Source organism: Microtus oregoni, unplaced genomic scaffold (assembly GCF_018167655.1).
Source record: "Microtus oregoni isolate MIOR12 unplaced genomic scaffold, Mior012 000016F_ref0000370, whole genome shotgun sequence".
Taxonomy (NCBI): domain Eukaryota; kingdom Metazoa; phylum Chordata; class Mammalia; order Rodentia; family Cricetidae; genus Microtus; species Microtus oregoni.
Window position 1 is genome coordinate 37,583,547 of NW_024543075.1, and position 19,739 is coordinate 37,603,285.

A 19,739-nucleotide genomic window follows, 5' to 3' on the forward strand; every position below is an offset into this window, starting at 1 on the left:
ACTGCTAAGGTCTGCTAATAGTGAATGTGTCTACTCCCAGCATTCACAAAGCTGAGGCATGAGACCTGAGAGTTTAAGGCTAGCCTGAGGCACAAACAGAAACTATATCTAACATATACACACAGAACATCACACATACACACACACACACACTCACACACAATATCACACACACACACACACACACACAGAACATCACTTTATCTTCTCATGATTTCTTATACAGTAATAGATATCTACAACACGCACCACTGCACAGTTTAACTATAATAGGAAGCCATTCTCCACCTCTGTCTGTGAGTTCTCTTTGAGTGTAAGTGATTTTTTTCTTTGCATATGAAAAATTGGTTACTAGTGGCCATGAAGAGTTAAGATCCCTAGAGAGTTCTAGAAACACCCACCTCCCTGACTCTTGTCAGTGCTACTCCATGCGCTGGTACATCCCTGCCGAGTGCACACAGTTCGTTGGCCCAAGAGACACTAGTGTAACACCCCCAGGACAGATTTCCCTGAAGCAAGGGCAGTAATGAGAATAGCTGGGGACTGTTGGCAGGACATCTGGTCTCTTTCTCTCGCTCAGCACCGGATCTCACCAAAGGATTTTCCTCAGATCTGATCAAGGCGTTTCTCTTTCCACCACCATTTTCATTTTTTTCAAGATACTGTAGTGTCCTTCTATCCTTGAAAAAAAATCCAGAAACTCACGCCCCCTTCAATTTAATGAGACAACAACTATGTTTTTTTTTTCAAAAGGAATATTTACTAGGAAACTAAAGGGCAACCAAACCAAACACAAGAGAACAGAGGCAGAGTTGCAAATGAGCTGAGGGAATTCAAATCGATAGCCAGCTTCTGGCCACAGCTGTACTGGCTACTAGGTAAAGCTATCCACACACAAAGCCATCTGTCCACCACGTGGGCAGTCTTCTTTGTCTGAATGCCCCTGCAAAGCTATCTTTGAGCCAGTTAGTTTATTCACTGTACTGAGGGCTGCTAGCTCAAGGCAAGGTGATCCTGAGCTGGGAACAACTGGATGCCTCAGGATCTCCAACCTGAGCTCCCATTGCCAAGGACATGTCAAAGCTGCACAGGATGGCTACCTGATAACCCTTCGCTGGAGTCGTTCTAGTTTCTTTGGGACCACTCTTCTAGGCGCAACTGCCTGGATCTAGTGACACTATTTCTGTTCACTATCCCATTGGCACTTGCCCTTCATGCTTTGGTTCTAAACATTTGTATGACGGAGGATGTCTGAATGGGAAGGGATTGGGTAGAGAGGACCCACGGGGAAAGAAAAACGTGTCTTTTCTCATTTTATCAGATATAGGCAGAACTGGGGTTCCCTTTGAACCCCTGTAAATGAAAGATGGAAAGAGATGAAAGTGAATCAGGCAGGCTGGGGAATGCACGAAGCTTGAGCTAATTAACACCGCCTTCCACAACCAAAGGCCTCCGCCCTTTCAAGACCTGACACTGGCAGTAGGATTTCTCCTATGAGGTGTGTATGGCAACCAGAACTTTCCAACAACATGTGATGCTGCATCTATCCAGTACAACCTACACTGAAATGTGAGTTGAAATGATGAGAAGGCTTCGTCCAGGATGGCTAACTGCAGCCCACTTCTGGATTCTGCCTGGGGACAGTAAAGGAGGATGCGGTCATGGAGCAGTGATGTAGGTGTGTGGGAAGGTGCTTTGTACCCACAATGAGAGAGGACCTCTAGGTGACAGCTCCTGGTCCATCCGGGGTATGCTGAGGCCTTTGGTTTCATTTCATGGAGGGAGAAGCAAGGAGGATGAGGTGCAGAACTGGCAGTAGACTGCTCGAGACAGATGCTGGGCAATGGAGGAGCTACCCTGGGGAGAGCCCTTGGTCTTGATTCTTGTAGGTATTTCCATTCCCCAAGTGCTGAAAAAGTGATATGTGTCTGAAACTGGAAAGAGCATTTGTCTGTGTCTGCCCAAGTTTAGATGCTAGGCTGCTGCATACAGAAATACCCAGAAGGCAGTCATGTCAAGAAAGCCCAAAAGCTGTGTTTTTTCTTAGTGGATCCTGTGTCATCTCTCAGCAATCTTACCTCATAACACACACTCCCATGCTCAGGAAAGAATATTCCAGAATGCATATGCCATTGACAGGCATGATTCTCTAAGAAGGATGACATGTTTCATTCTAGTAATGCTACTCTGCTGGGAACAAAGTGGCTGTTGGTTACCTGCAAATAATGTTCTAGAATCCAGGAACTGGGTTTAGCAGTGAAGAATGGCCATAGCCAAGTGGGACTGTGCCATGTGCATGGGAGGGGACAGTGAGTTTGCTATGAATCATGTGCCTTGCAGGGAACCTCCTCCAGGCTTGCCTGGCTAGTACTCTCTTGGGCTGTTCCTTGGAAAATGGGAGCACTTTTGGGGGTAGACTTGTTCTCTGAAGACAGTCATTAGCTCACAGGTAGTAGAGTTTGAATTGAAATCTGCTGCCTATTTAGCACCTGGATATATTTTTTAAAATATCCTGTCCTTCCAGGGCATTCAGTCAAGTGACTTCCTGTTAGATTGACCGCTACCAGGACCAGTATCGTGCCCATACACCCAAAGGCCTCGCAGCAGTCACTAAGAGCCTTGGCACTCAGGACTTTCACTACGTCACTTGCTTTCTTCTAGAGTCCAACTTGGTTTGCTTCCCTAGAGCACATCAGCTTGGGTCTCCTAAAGCAGGCAGATGGACCATTCAGATTCACCAGATCCCTCTTAGGCCAGTTATTGCTGCGGTTACAGCTGAGTATTTCATCACTGGACTCATCTGGGTGTCGCTAGGTGGGAAAAGTTACTTAAGATCTTTGTTACATAGTTGTCCGACTGTGTCCTTGGCACAGCAGTCTTCTTATCCACAGTCATCGTTTCTGTAGGAAGAAGAAACAAAGAGCGATTGGTTTTTCACTTGTACATTTCTAATGTGTACCCAAACAAAGACCAGGCACTGTGACAGATGCCGGGAACACAAAGACCAGATGTCAAAGGACGCATAAAGGGATAAGTGAACCATAGAGGTGTACACAGACTTCTAAAGAAGCCTTTGAGGTAACTGAGGGAATTCTGAAGTTCAAGTATCACTTAGGCTGAAGATGAGTTTGGACCATTTGGCCAGAAGGGAGAGGCTCATGCAGAGGCAGGAGAAGGAATTGGAGCCGTGGAAGGATTATCAGAACTGAGGTGAAGGGACTGTATTACGAGGGGCAGAGCAGTAGCAAGTATTACTGAGCTGGATGAAGGGGATTTGAGTGATAACACTCAACCCTTGTTTCCCATCTGTGAAAGGTACATGTATGAGTGTGCATGCATATATGTTTTGCTGGGGACAGAGCCCAGGTCCTTGTGCTGGACAAGTGTTTTATCATTAAGATACATCCCCAGCCCTGCAAAGTGAACTTTCTTAGTAGAACCTCAGACTTAGATAAGCAGTTTTTCTTGTGTTGCTCACTCAACCTAGTATTCAACTGAACTTCAACTCATGGCGTCACCAATAAATATAGAATAAGGGTATTAATATGGCAGACATATAGTGAGGAGAGAAACCAAAGTGACTTCCGTGAATACACTAACAAAATTTTACACACAGCCTGACAGGACAGTGAATGTTCTCAAACTGGAATGTATAGACTGCATTTCAGAAATCGAAGTTCTGCAATAAAGCTACAATGTAAGTAAAGTGATTAAAGCCAGGCGCTGGAGACGAAAGCCACATCTGGCTTTGAAGTACGTACATGATTGTATACACACATCCCTCAGGAAAGCTGTATTCATTTCTGAAGGTAGCAGGGAAGTGCAAATAGACATTTGTCATTTGAACAAATCTTAACAGATTGCCTTGGGCGCATAAACAAGCCCGTACAGTGGTGTTCAGATTTGTGAGTCACCTCTACACTGGGCGGTTATGCCCTGTCTTGAGTGTGTTAAGAGGGCTAGACATTTTTCCCCAGTCCCTTCCCGCTACCCAGATCTGCATCCCCTCTTCTCCCCAAGCCCTGAAAAAGAATAAGGTCTCCCAGGGCCATCAACCAAATGTGCTACCATAGACCACATACCACCACATCAAGGCTGGGCAAGATAACCCAGGAAGAGGAAAAGAGTCCCACAAGCAAGCAAAAGACTCAAGAGTCAGATCCCCCCCCCCCTCCCAGCTCCCACTGCCAGGAATCCCACAAGAACACTGAGCCATTCAGCCACACATATATGCAGAGGCCCTAGGTCAGACACCTACAGGCTCCCTGGTCTCTGTGAGCCCCTATGTGTTTGGTTAATTGATTCTGTGGGCCATATTCTTGTGGTGTCCCCAACCCTTCTGGTTCCTCCAATTTTTCCTTCCCCTCCTCTTTGGACTTCTTGAGTTCATAGTAATGTTTGGGGCAGGACTATGTATCTGTTCTCATCAGCTTCTGTATGAAGTATCTCTGGTCTCTTTGATGAGGATTCTGCTAGGCTCTAGTCCCAGAGCCATCTGCAGGTAGAACAAGCTATAGGTCAAAGGTTGTTTTGGCTAGGTTGGTGTCCCAATCCCTGCACTTGAAGCCTTGCCTGGTTATAGAAGATGGCCAGTTCAAACTCTGCGTCCCCATTATTAGAAGTCTTTTCTAGGGTTACTCTCACAGATTTCATTAGGCCTAGACTTTTAAAACTATTCTCCATATCCAGAGAAACAAATAGCAGAGGCAGTCTGCCAGTGACCCAAGGAATGGCAAAACTCCAGCTGGATGTTGTAGCTGCAGTGTGCTCATGTGGTGTCTTTCTTTGTGTGTGTGTGTGTGTGTGTGTGTGTGTGTGTGTGTGACTACCAGTCTCTGGCATAGCGTCAGGGAGTGCTATGGAGTGGCCTGCTAGTTTCTCCTGCTTCAGATGAAACCCTCCTGCTCAACAACCAAGCCTGTCAGGGTCTAATGTCCTTTGTTTTTCCTCCCTTGGATACTGCCACTAGGTCCTGAAACACATGTGGCAAGGGACCAAGCCCACAGGCTGACAGGAGAGAGGAATTCGGATATATCTGAAGGAATTGCTAGTTATCTCTAACAATATTCTTACAAGGGAAAACTTCACCCATTCCAGGAAAGTCAGATGTCCAGGTTATGTCTGAAAATATGTAGTTTGGTTGTCTCAGGAGAATTTTGAGTTTGACATGGATGGCTAATGCTACCACACAACTCCCTTTTGTCTCTCATTGAGGGGAAAAAGACATGGTGCCGCAGTCAAGAGCACCGATTGCTCTTGCAGAGGACCTGGGCTCAATTCCTGACAACCACATGGCAGCTGGCAACTCTCTGTAACTCCAGTTCCAGGGTAATCAACACCCTCACATAGACATATATGCAGGTAAAACACCATGCACATAAAATAAAAATAAGTAAATAAATAATTTTAAGAAAGAAAGAAAAGACTGATATAGTCCCAACAAACAAAACAAAGTAAATATATTGCAACATCTTTCTAACTTATATCATCCAATGAGTTGCTTCTCATCTAATCTTTTCATAAAAAGATATTAGGGGAGAGTTTTCTCTAGCTCAGACTAGTACTGACCTAGTGGGGTGTGATAGGGATAAGAGAATACAGACAGAAATGGTGGTTGAAGCACCGAGTGTCCAATCTTGCCCTTGCTGGTTCCAGTGCTACCACCTTGAACACAGCATCTCTCTCCCTGCTAGCAAACCCAAGGGCCTTCTAGGCTATGTCATGGGTTTGGAAGGCTTCAGAAAATTCAGCAGCATGACAGGAAGTGGTGGTTACAATCCTATCTGACCAGAAAGGTTTCTAAATGAATTCAATTGTCCGGAGACATAAGAACTTGATTGGAATTAAATTGAATTGAAATAAAAGATGAGAACTGTCCCATTGAAAACCATAATGTGCAATGACACTTCAATCACAAAAATGACAGCTGATGTGAGACAGGGCATTCAAACTGACCCCAAATTAAGAACACAGAGAAACTGAGTGGAGCATTCGATTGTATCTTCTTGTGAATTTGAAACTGGGCTCTGATTACAGAAGTTTCTATATAAGGATTTTGAACTAAGGAAGTCTGTCGAAAATGGAAGTGCTTCTTATTGTCTGTTACATGTACTTAATATTGTTACTCTTGTATTTAATTTTTTTTAATCTAAAAAGTACAAAATCCTCTCCATTTTGTTGGATACTGTTTAGTACAGCTTTATAAAAAACCACTAATGTACCCTTCTCATCTAGAACCAGGTGAGCACCTCCTTCCTCAAAGATGACATTCTTTTTTTTTTTCCTCTTGCTTTCCCCTAGTGGAGCTAGCGTGTTAAAGAAACCAGACAGTGTGTGGTAACTCATGGATGGGGAAGTCACGCACCCTAAAGTAGGACCTATTGCTATTGTGCTAGCTAGGTGGAAACAGCATCTAAGTGACTTCTAAATACTTACTGCATACCCTGGTGCACCTCTCAGCCCTCATCAGAGGAGCTTCTTTTATAGTTGGCCTTGGCTTATACAGAGACTACAACTAGTCAAAGTGCAGAGAAGAGGTGACCTGGGGACTCAGTACTAAATGTGATCTCTCCATCACCCCCTTCATTCGGGAACACGATGGGAAAAAGCTGGAAAGAATGCAAGACAGAGGTTGGGGAGCAGTGTTGTGAAGCACTGTCTCAGGGACACGGCATGGCTGAAGAACCTGCAAACTCTCTGCAGCTGGACTACCTGCATAAGAACTGCACAGCTGGCAACATGCCATCATGGAAGAGGGAGGGCTGATGAGGCCTCACGAGGTATTGGTGGCCAAGGGAAGGGGAATTGCTTCCTTCAGTGGTGTGGCCAGAGATAAGCTGCCCATGCTTCAGTAAAGAACCTCCTGCCCATGCCCAGGCAACCTAATTAAACTTAGTGGGTCACACATATCACATGCAAGAAAGTAGGAGGGGGTGCGTTGGCAGAAGGGTCTTAAGAGGAGGAGAGGGGATGAAATGGGATAATAGGGGGTAAAAAAGACTAAAATTTGTTCTGTAAGTGTATGAACTGTAAAGGAATAAAACGAAAACAAACAACCAAAGAAATAAAGCAGTATAAATGGACTATTTTCCCATCAGGAGCTTGGGGTAACAACTTAGAAAATGGAAATGTCCATTTAGGTAAAGAGTACTCTGTTAAGTACCTGGGCTCCATCTTAAGGTCTTTGTATACCTTGCCTCATTTAATCCTTTTTGTCAGATGGACAGTCGCATTTTCCCTCTGGTGGGGTTAAGGGATTTGACAAAGGTAGGAAAGAGCAGAGTCAGACTGTGCCATCACACCCTCATGGATCTACACAGAACTCTGGAGAAACACACTAGACTTTATGTCACCATAGATCCTTTCTATAAAAATGGTCTCGGGGGACTGGAGGGATGATGGCTCAGTGGTTAAGAGTGTGTAGAGTCTGGACCTGAGCATCCATGTCAGGTGACTCACAACTGTAAGTCCAGTGGAATCCAATACCCTCTTCTGGTTCCCACGGGCACCTTCTCTCATATGCACATAATAAAAAGATAAATAAATCTTTAAAGGAGTCTCATTCGGAAGAGAATTGGAATAGTTCAGATGTCACAAGAAAGTGAGTCAAGTCCCCTGTCAAGGATGTAAAAAGTAACGTGTGAGTGTATGACACATATATGTTGTTCACAGAGGGGAACTCATTAACTACACACAGAGATGAGGCTTCAGCAGCAATGCCATTCAAAAGATAAATATCACATTTTTCTCAAATGAGGTAGCACAGCGGAAAATTACTGAAAGGCAGAAATGACTACTGAGATCAAGTGGAAGACACATGGAGTTGTCCCTCTCATTTGTAACATTACGTTTACCCATTAACAAATTCATCACACACTTACTGAACACCAGAACGCAAAGATGAACCATGCCTATTTATCTCTTAAAGAACTCAAGGCAACCATGAGATGGCGAGGCTAAGCAGCCGCTCTCAGCAGAAAGCTCTGTGTGCTCTGCATGTGTGGGACACATGACACCATCTCTCCAGATCACAGAATCACAAGGGAAAAGATTATCATAAAAATTGGGTCAGGATGGATATTCAAGGATATACATAATGCACTGGATTATGAGATAAAATAAAAAATCTCAATTGTCTTTTAGTAGAGGGACTTGGCTTATTAATGCCTAGAATTGGTAACATCCCCCCAGGAGGCAACTCATGCCACCCTGTGTCTGTGCCTTACCTCTTACCTCTTTAGTTTGAGATGCAAGTGTCTAGATGGCCATATGTATTTCCCATACCCAGTGCAGAGCTAAATTGCTAATTCTATTCTTATTAATTAAAAGTTAACTTTGTAACACCAGACAGGTGCAATGCTTGCAAATTGTGAATAGTGAAATAATGAAGCTTTTGTATAAATGTATTTACTCAGTAGCAATGCCTTTCTTGTGATACGAATTCTATCTTATGTTTGACTTTAAATGTATTTATTTAAGGTTTTTGAGACATGATCTCATATAGACCAGGGCATCTTCTAACTTGACACAAAGCTGAGGCAAGCCTTGAATTCCTGGTCTTGAGCCTTCCGCCTCCCGAGTACTGGAAGTGTAAGCCCATACTTGTACCATGATGCCCTTGTACCATGATGCCCAGCTTGTTTATTTTGTAAGCCACATCCCTAACAATTCTCTATACTAGAAAATTGCTTAATTCATCACTTTAATGCGCTTATTTACTATAACTTATTTTTCTCTATTTTTTGGGTGTGTTATTTCAGACAGTGTCTATGTAGCTCAGGATAGCCACAAACTCTTGGTAATTCTTCTGCCTTAGCCTCTGGAGTCCTGGGCATGTGCTACCACGCCTGGTTTAACTAGTCAAACCTATAGACAAAGTATAAATTACCAGGAGAGCATCTTCTAAGTTACTTTCAAGAAGCTGATGCTAATTTAACCCAAAGGTGCAAGGTCTTATGGTTTAAGTGTTATAAGCGTTAGATGTCTGAAAACCACTTTGCTTAATACATACTATGTTTGCTGTTTGAGGCATGTGATAAAATTACATTTTAATTCAGCAATTATAGTTCAAGGGGCTTCAGCCTACAATTGCTTAAACAGTACCCGAATATTTAGGAGAATTTTGCTTGTTAGATCTGTAAAATACTGTTTCTTCATATAAAAATGTTTATGAGAATTTGGTTAAGTGTGAAATTGATTAGAAGTTTATGGATATTAATCTGTTAAATTGAGAAATCTAAAAAGTAAAGAGAATATTTTATTTTAAAGATTAAAACAGTTAGCTCACGGTTTCACAATGTATAGCAGGTGCTAAGGTAGCCCCGGGACTACCACCAGTATTTCCTCCCCAGCACGACACTGAGGCATGTGTGGTTAGTCTACCTATTGTACAAGCAAGCTCACCACACCTTCAATCATCCTGACTTTATTTGTATAAAGCGCCCTGACATACCACACAATATGTTCCTTTGGAATGTTTATTTTCTATTTCTCCAATAAGAATATAAGCTCCATTAGAGCAAGGGTTTCTGTCTACTCCCAACCACAAATGTGTCATCAGCACCCACTGGAAGTATTCAGTTGATATCTGTTGAACAAATATTTGAAGTCAGCATTTACATCCTCAAAGTGATTATTTCAAAGGAAGACTGGTTGATCCTTACTTGAACAGAATGTCACAGCACAGCAAAGGATGCCACCCAAACAGGAGTCTTGAAAGATCACGGAGATAAGCTGATAGCAAGGCAGCCGGCTGTGATCCCAAGCATCAGGACTTCTGAGAGTTCTAGAAGAGGTACTTGCCCTGCCCCAGTCCACCTCTTAAACAGTGATAAGCTGTTGAGGACCGTCTGAGGCATTATGCTGGAGGCTGTAAAAATCTCATCTGAGATGACAAACAGAACCTTGACTGTCCTTATCTTTAATGTGTGGTCCAAGGCTCGGAGAAGTAAGTGCCACAGAGAAAGCAGGGCTCAATGAGTGCCCGAGAAAAGAGAATGCCAGTTTGTACAGCAGTGCTCACTTATCTTTACATAATAAGGGAACCACTACATTTGCTGATTTGATAGTTAGCATACAGAATCTGTAAGATATCAGCAATCCTTTTATATATCATAGATGGGAGAAATTCCACCCAACAGGAATGCGCTCAGTGTGGACTCTGCCAGGCATTGTACTGGATACAGGTCATACAAGGATGAATAGCATGCTCCAGCTCAAGCAGCAACTGGAAGGGCTGGGGATGGCACATGTACAGATGATATTAATGACACCAGCTACTATGTCAGCAAGCTAAGAAAAGAAGCACAGACAGAAACCATTTAGCTCATACTAGAGGGTCTTCAGATGTTCCCTGAGAATGGCAGCCAATCAGATGTGGAAATGATGAGCTGGATCTACCCAGTTAACAGGGGCAGAAAAGAGCACCAAAGTAAAGCAGATTGTGGGGGTCAATACAAAGCAATTAGTCGTGGCCCCAATGTAAAGTGTAACAGGGAGAAAGACAAGGGTCACAGAGTGGCTGGACACAAAGGAACTCTGATCTTCAGCTTGCTCAGGGCTGAGCGCAGGTACTAGAGGATTTGAAGCAGTGTGGGCAGGACAGGGATCTGGGATCAGCCAAGAGCTCTGGATGGGTTTGTGGGGATGTTTCCTGGAAGGACTACTTCTCAGAGTGGACAGCGCCTTCTGCTGGCTGCCCAGTGATACAGCAGTCTGAGGAGAATGCAGGGCTGGCTAGGCCTGCTCACTTCTACTCCCTGCTGGTGAGCACAAGAACTCCACTGCTCCTGCTCTCCTCTAACATGGGAATCCAGCTTCCTTGGCCTTCCAAGATGGGCTGAAGACCAGCAACCCTCCAGCAACCCTCCAGGCCTTCTTCAGTGCCAGCTGGGATTGCTGAGGCATCCAGCCTCATGGACGGAGTAGGTACCACACTCTCAACCTCTCCAGCATGCAAACAACCATTGCTAGACTACCTGAACTGTGCTTATAAAGCAAGCTAATACGTCCTCTTTGTGATCTGTATTTGCTCTCTCGGTTCTGTTCCTCTAGAAAACACTGACTAACGCAGGTGGTGCTGTGCTGAAGGAAAAAGCACACTGTGTCCAGTTGTCCTATTTTTAGCCATTTTAAGATGGATCACTGGTTTCAGATGTTGTACCTGTCTAACCCACCCCTCATCACATCATGTTCTCAGCAGCATTCCCCTATTTTCCTAACTGGGGCTGGGCCCGACAGCTGCTTGGGTGATGCAGGAGTTTTGCACAGAAGCAAATAGATTCAAGAGAATACAAGAGCCCCACAATAGAGGCCCTAGGCACTGTAAACTTCTACATTAAAACAGACTTCTCTAGGTTCAAGTCTCTTGCCAACCCTAAGGTGGCTCCCTTAACTAAGAACCGTGCTTCTGTGCTCCCCCATCCAACCTTCCTTCATCCCAATCCTCCCCCTTCCCCAAGCTCCCCCCATTCTCCCCCTCTCCCCCCTCTCTCCCCATCTCCCCTGACCCCCATCCCACCCCACCCCCAAGATCTCAATTTTCTCCCCGGCAATTTTGTCTACTTCCCATAGCCAAGAGGACAACTATATGCTTTTCCTTTGGTTCACCTTCTTACTTAGCTTCTTTGGGATCACCAAGTGTAGACTCCGTGACCCTTGTTTATGGCTAGAAACCAATTATGAGTGAGTACATCCCATGTACCTAGAGTGGCTCCCAGATACCCAAGCCGAGGTCCCCAGTTAGTTCCTTGGGCAGCTGAGGATGGGGAACCTGAAATGACCCTATCCTAGAGCAATACTGACGAGTATCTTGCATATCATCATAGAACGTTCATCTGGTGATGGATGGAGACAGAGACAGAGACCCACACTGGAGCACTGGACTGAGCTCCCAAGGTCCCGATGAGGAGCAGAAGGAGGGAGAACATGAGCAAAGAAGTCGGGACCACGAGGGGAGCACCCACCCACTGAGACAGTGGAGCTGATCTATTGGGAGCTCACCAAGGCCAGCTGGACTGTGACTGAAAAAGCATGGGATAAAACTGGACTCTCTGAGCATGGCGAACAATGAGGGCTGATGAGAACCCAAGGACAATGGCAGGGGGTTTTGAACCTACGTAATGTGCTGGCTTTGTGGGAGCCTAGTCAGTTTGGATGTTCACCTTCCTAGAAATGCACGGAGGGGGGAGGACCTAGGACTTACCACAGGGCAGGGAAATCTGACTGCTCTTTGTGCTGGAGAGGGAGGGGGAGAGGAGTGGGGGGAGGGGGAGAAGGGTGGGAGGAGGGGGAGGGAAATGGGAGGCTGGGAGGAGGAGGAAATTTGTTTTTTTTCTCAATAAAAAAAAAGTTAAAAAAAATAAAATAAAACACCCCTTTTATGTAGTAAAAAAAAAAAAAAAACAAAAAAAACCAGACTTCTCATCTTTAATTTGCATGAATCAATAAATCCACTTCACTCTTTAAGGCAGTTTGAGCTGAGGTTTCTGTTCCCAGAAGTCCAAAGTATTATTTGTCTCAGAGGTATGAGAACTGTCCCATTCCAAGGCTTCTGTAGCAGCTAAGGACAGAGTTCTTCAGTATGGGCTTCTCTGCCTAGACTGTGGGATTCTCAATATGCTATGGGCCAGCTCTGTATGAAAGCCTTCTGGGTAAGCCAGGTATTAGGGTTTAAATGTCTTCTCCAGGTCCCATAGGAATGTGACCCCTCAAATGTCATAGTTAATGCAGTTTGAGAGGTGGGCTCTTTGGGATATGATTGGTGGGGAGGGTTCTGGTCTCATGAAAGAAGGTATTCATGGCAGATTTGCAGGTCGGTAGACTGATGGGCTGCTGTGGAGGCCGTGCTGGAAGAATGAAGTCTCTTTTGCTCAGGATTATATAGCAGAGTTTCCACAAACCAGCGAGCAGGCCTCTGCAGATGCAGCCCCTTGTCCTTTGAGTTGGGTCCAACCTGAGCGTGTACAGTCCAGCAGGAAAGAGCCCATGGGAAAGTCTGAGGAAAGCGCTCCATAGGGGTAGAATTCTAGGTCACAGAACTGGAGTGAAAGGCCTTTAATCTTGAAGGTAGACAGAACACAGTATTCCTGGCAGTCCCCCTGCCTGTGAGGCTTGTTATGACAATCCTTTCTGATACTTTGAAGGCAAGGTGGTGCCAAGCCATAGTATTAAGGGACAGATTTCCTAGATGCTAATGCTTAAAGCCATTACATGGTTGATTTTTTCTTCATTTGATGGTAAAGTCTCTTAAAAGGTTATTGGAATTGTGTGTATGTTTTAAGTCTGCTCAACTGTCAACTCTTTTCTATTTAGTGACCACTCACAAGCATTCACAGTTTAAGATGAAGAACCGGCTATGTGTGTGTTTCCTCTCTGTTTGTAGAGGGTGGGAATTTTGACCAGGATCTGTGCCAGATGCAAAGGTGTATTCCTGTTCTTCATAGGTCCATGTTCGCGCATAAGAGACATACTCAGGAGCAGCCAGATCCATAGGTCTAGACAATGTCATCAGGTCTCATCACTTTCTCCCACTCTCAAGTGGCCTTTCTGGTATTGGGTTCTAATGTTTAGAAGTCAAGGCATCAGCTAGAAACTCTACATTAGCACCTCATAGCTCCAATTACAGTGGAGCAGTGTGGTTTTTCTTTTCTTTTTTCTTTTTAAGAAAGTTCCACTAAGCCTCCTGGACTTATAGGGTCATGAGTTTCTCCTAAAGCAATCCTGGGATGTGCTAAGAGAAAGGACAGAGACCCTTAAATTTGGTTATCTTCTTTGCGTCTATGAAGCCAGGACTGATCAGAACACATTTAAAAAGAAACTAGTGGTGGTGGGGGGGAGTCAGAACACAGCATAGCACTAAATTAAAAAAAAATCCATAAACATTAAAGGTTTCCAAACAAAGGGAGTTTGGTTCTCCAGTTTTACTGCAATATTGTTCAGCGTGCATCCTACTGGGTCTGGAAATTACGGTGATGTTGAAGCAGAGGATTAGGTTGGGGGAAGAAACAGCAGGATCAAAACAACTGAAAATAAATTAGCAAAAAAACTCTTACATCACAAACCATTCGGGAATGTGAGGTCATCAGGGGCTGTGAATTGGTGCCAGCAGGATAGAAACGAAACCATCTTCCTGAGAATTCTTAGGCTTTGTTTCCCTCTAGCATTGCTAAGTGAGCTGAGTAATAACACAGAGGGAAAAAGAACTTTTAGAGTCCGTTAAGTTTGCGATCCCTAAACCGTGGAAGCCCCTGGTTGAGCTCTGAGTGGTATACTCATGTTTAACAGCTGAGATGTAGGGCTGCAGTTTGTAAGGAGATGTGTAGGCGTCTGTATGCTTTCTTTTTTTTTTTTTTTTGGTTTTTCGAGACAGGGTTTCTCTGTGGTTTTGGAGCCTGTCCTGGAACTAGCTCTTGTAGACCAGGCTGGTCTCGAACTCACAGAGATCCGCCTGCCTCTGCCTCCCGAGTGCTGGGATTAAAGGCGTGACATGCAAAGGCAAAGTTCTACAGGTGATAACTACAGGTTGACGTTCATCACAGTGACAGTGATGGTTAACAATGAGAATAAACGTGACGGGATCTAGAATTACCTAGCAGACAAGACTCCAGGCATGTCTGAGGGATTTTCTAGTTTAGGTAAACGGAGGCAGGAAGAGCCACTCTATCAGAGCGCAGCACCACTCCCTGAGTTGGGATCCCAGACTGTATAAAAATGAGAAAGCAGCTGGCCAAGGCCATTCCTCTCTTTCTGCATCCTGACTGTGGAAACAATGACACAAGATACTTCAAATCTTTGGCCACACCTCCCCCACCTGCACTGTTAGGAGTCAGGGTTAGGGAGGCAAACAAACCCTTTGTCTTGGTTAGGATTTCTATTGCTATGAAGAGGCAACCATGACCATACCAACTCTTATAAAGGGAAATATTTAATTGGGGTGGCTCACTTAGCGTTTCAGAGGTTTAGTCCATTGTCATGGCAGGAATCATGGTGGCACAGGCAGACATGGTGCTGAAGAAGGAGCTCAGAGTTCTACATCTAGTTAGGCAGGCAGCACAAAGAGAGAGATGCTGGGCCTTGCTTGAGCATTAGAAATCTCAAAGCCCACCTCCGTAACACACTTCCTCCCACAATGCCACTCCTACTCCAACAAGGCCACGCGTGCTAATCCTTTCAAATAATGTCACCCCTATGAGCCTATAGGGGCCATTTTCATCAAACCACCACATACATCCTTCACTTCTTGCTGTGTCAGGTACTTTGTCATAGTAACAAGAAGCACAACTATTATGGTGACAAGTGTGAGCGAGAACCTTTCCCAAGGGATCCTGTGGGAGCCAATGATACAGACACATTTTTAGTCTTAATTACTGTCCCGAAAAGATCCATGAAACAAAAATGCTTCTGATCTGCAAGCCCTTTGCCCAAGGACAGAAAGTTCCTGAAATGCTTTAAGGGAGATAACAAACCACATGCCTTTACTCCCCTAAACAAGTTTGTTTGACCCAACAATACAGGATGTGCTTGGTCACATGTGGGCAGGAGGTTCAAGGCAGGAAATACAGCAGGATGTATGTTTGCCCCTGCAAACCATGCTTGCCATTTTGTGGGAAACCAGGGATGAACCTGGCTTGCATTTGATTAAATCTTGCTTCAAATTTGACTTTAGACTGTAGTAGTGGTCTTACTCTCCACCAGTGGAATCAACAGTGCAAGGCTCGATCCACTGTGAATGTGATTGGTGGCTTCACTCCAGCATCATGGTGTGGAAGAATACTGTGCCTGAAAGCATTGTCTGGGACCAAAAGAGTCAGCTTTTGTGAAGATAGTAGACATCCCTGAGTCTCAGCTCCTTACACAACAATTTCACTTTATGGCTCAGTTTGTGGGTTGGCTGCTGCTCGGCTACACAAAGCTGCTGCTGCTATGTCTTCTCACTCCAGGACAATTGAAAGAGCTGCTTGGGTGCTGTGCCCAAGACAGAGCCCTAAGGCTAAAGGTAGCAAGTGGTATCACATGGTGCATCCCAATGTCATCACATGGACTGACTTACTATAAAGTCTGTATTCTACAAGTTAAGGCAAGTGTCTTAGTTAAGATTTCTATTGCTGTGAAGAGTCACCATTACCACAGCAACTCTTATATAGGAAAAATATTTAATTGGTGTGGCTTACATTTTCAGAGCATTAGTCCATTACCATCATGGTGTAACATGGTGGTTTGCAAGCAGACATGGTCCTGGACAAGGAGGTGAGAGTCTTACATCTTGACCCATAGCCAGCAAGAGGTGGTCTGAGGCACTGTGGGTGACTTGATTATATATGTGACCTCAAGTCCCACCCTCATAGTGACACACTTCCTCCAACAAAGCCGTAACTACTCTAACAAAGTCTAATAGTGCCATTCCCTATGAGCTTATGGGGGCCAATTACATTTAAACTACCACAGCGAGCAATTAGGCCAAGTCCAAAGTTAGTGATCTAAGACCCTAACAAGATGGTGGAGAGTCACACCATACAGAATGAAAGCTATGGACAAACTGCATCTTATTGCTCTGAAGCTCACTTGTTGGTGGCAGTGAATATATTATTTAACACTCGGTTTATTTCATGGGGAGACAATATTGTTTCCTGTTTATAGGTTGTATTCCTTACTTTTCTTGTTATGTGACACAATACTCAACAAAAGCATCTTAGGGAAGGGTGAGCTGATTTTGGCTCTCAGTTTGAGAGGATATGGTCTTTGTGGTAGGGGAGTGATGGTAGCAGGAACATGAGGTATTGGGTCACGTTGTGTCTACCGTCAGGAGTCAGAGATAGATGAAAACTGGTGCTCAGCTCACTTTTTCTTCCTACTTTTTATTTAGGCCAGATTCCCAGCCCATGGGATGGTGTTGGTATTGGGTCTACTTTCCTCACTTGTATTTTAATAAAATGCTGATTGGCTAGTAGCCAGGCAGGAAATATAGGCAGGGCAACCAGGTAGGAAGCAGAGGTGGGGTGATGAGAAGAGGAGAATTCTGGGAAGAGGAAAGAGTCAGTCGTCAGTCATCTGCGATTGTCACCCAGACACAGAGCAAGCAAGATGAGAACGCCTCACTGAGAAAGGTACCAAGCCACATGGCTAACATAGACAAGAAAATTAGGCTAATTTAAGATATAAGAATTAGTGAAGAAGCCTGAGCTAAATGGCTAACCAGGTTATAATTAATGTAGACCTCTGTGTGCTTCTTTGGGATGAACAGCTGAGGGACTGGGCAAGACAGAAACCTCTGTCAACACCTGCTGGTCAGAGGTGGCACTCTACCATGTCCAGACACCTTTCTTAGAGCTAGGTGCAGTATGGAGGTCTCCCTGCCCCACCCAGTGAGGGCTTCCTGCTCTCTCCCTAGCCTTATTTGGAGACTGTCTCTAGGCCTGGATGCCAGATTTAACTCAAAGGTGGCTTTGACACAGTTTCCTGCAAAAGATTTCCCCTGCTGCACATATGGTAATCAGACATTGTGCTAGGAGCCACTGCGCTGTCACATATGGTAACTAGACACTGAACCAGGAGCTTTGTGATAGGAGCTCACTGCCTGATGCAAATTAGGAGATGTCCCAGCTGCCGCCCCTGTCCTACATATCTTCCTCACTCTGGATTAAAGTTGAGCTGTAACACGGAAGCTGTCTCCCGGAAGGTGCTCACAGAACAGATAAAGGCCTGCTTGCTGCTTCTGCTCCTTTTCTCTGATGGCCCAGTGGAAGAAAAGAACTGCAAAGGTCCTGAAAGTAGCTCATATGTAAGTATTATGCTAAGACGCAGTGACAGGTTATGAACTCCACACAGGAGTCAACCAGGTTGTGGAGGGTTCTGTGTACATTGTAAGGAACTTGCATTCAAAGCTGGAAAAAAAAAAAAAGCTGAGGAGAGACAGAATGAACAACAGAATTGGGGTAAGATGCTGGAGCTGGTCATGGACTGTTGTCCCCTGTGGCAAGAGGGAACCAGCAGCAGCCACACGCTGCTGAGAAGGATTAGATCAAGGACAAGACGGGTCAGACCTGAATTCACACTGCCCCAGAGCGCTGGACTGCATCGGAGGCTCTTTAGCCACAGTGCATGACCACATTTTCTCTGCAGACCCGCAAGCCTCTGTATTGCTAAACTCCACATCAGTACAAGAGGGCACTGAAATGGATGCTCCTGATCCCCAGGGTGGATAATGCTAGGCAGTGCCAGGGTGCCATGTTTCCTTCAGTACTTCTCTAAAGGACTGAGTCCTTAAAGTCCGCTGCCGGGCACCATTTCATTCCGAACATTCTTGGGAGCACCTGGGCCGACGTGAGCTCATTGACAGAAGGGAGGGGCAAGAACTGCCTACCTGCACTTTTCAGGGGTGGGAGGGAGGAGAAGCTGAAATGTACCAGTACACCAGCTGGTCTTACACCTCCTGCCCTAATTGCTTTCCCTTCAGTGAATCACCATGAATCAGTAGAGATGACAGGGAAGGTTTTGCCTTTCTCTGCTCTGGGCAGAGCCAGGATCTGATTCTTAAGGGACTACCCCAGGCTTCATTAAGAGATCAGAAAGTTGTGATATCAAAGGGCTAGGCAATCACCAAATAGGAAGCCTAGCCTAAAAGGGAACCCCCAGGGGACTCCCAAAGGAAGAGAATCAGAGTTGGTGACCAGGACTCCTCAGCCTCCTTTAATCATGGTAACTACACTAACTGTAACTATTATACACGCAGCATATACTGAGTACTATGCACCTTTGTAGGTATTCTGCAATATTAGCTTATTCAATTCTTATAATTCTTGAAAGCAGCTAAAAACCAATATCCTTTTTATATTCCTCCCATGACAATCATGGTATTTCTGAGCATAGTCACCGGACATTTCTGGGATCATGACATCAGGGGTTGGAGGCTCCTCACTTACTTTGCAGCACCCAGCTCAGTTAAGCTCAGCTGTAACATCCAGTGTCTGAGCTTCAGGATAGCCTGGCATCTGGTTGACATCAGTGCTGTGCCTGGACTTTGTTCCCTGATTGAGACTCCACAGTGTTATTGCTCATTCTAGTAAAAAAAAAAAAAACCCAATCTGGTGGCTAGTTTCAAAGTAACTACAAAAGCTGGGCTTTTCAGTGACTTCAGCAAGGGAGCCATGTGCTATGGGCAGGATGGACTGAGCCCACACACTAGCTGAGGCCTGGTGTGGCAGTCTTGAAGAATTGGCTGAAAAATATAGGACTCCCCTATGGCCCCACTGTTCAGAGCATCTCTGAGATCCCAGAGCTAGTCACTGACTTCAAGGGGCTGGTTCTGTCAAACGTCCAGTTTACTGGAAGAATTAGCTCTGGGATAACTTCTTGCATTACAGAGCACAACTAGAAAACTACAGCTAATAACAAATAATTGATATGTCTTAACACAAATCAATGATACATATACCAATTACCCTCATATGATCATTACACACTGCATACATGCATTAAAATGTTATATATCATAACTCATGACTACATACAATTACTGCATGTCAATTGAAATATGTATTTTAAAGCTTGTCTCTCTGGGTAAGGAGGGCAGGAAGCAGTTGCATATTCATGGATCATCAGTTCCCTTGCTTAAAAACATAGTCATGTAGAGAAAACAAAGAATGGTAAGAAGAAACTGTGGGGCACGGCCATGTTTGACTGTTAACCCATGAAAGCTGGCGAGAGAACCATGTAAGAAAGCAGACTGGTGTGGAAGTCAGCAG

At 44.7% G+C, this 19,739-nt stretch overlaps 1 protein-coding gene across 1 annotated transcript in view; it reads right to left on the bottom strand.

Annotated features, from left to right (window-relative positions):
• Positions 1-758: 758 nt before the first annotated feature.
• Positions 759-19,739, bottom strand: part of Syt9 (synaptotagmin 9) — a 169,128-nt gene continuing 150,147 nt past the window's right edge. The window contains exon 7 of the mRNA XM_041667247.1: positions 759-2,900. Coding sequence (XP_041523181.1) covers positions 2,892-2,900 — 9 coding nt within the window. The 3' untranslated portion in view covers positions 759-2,891. The remainder of the gene's footprint in view (positions 2,901-19,739) is intronic.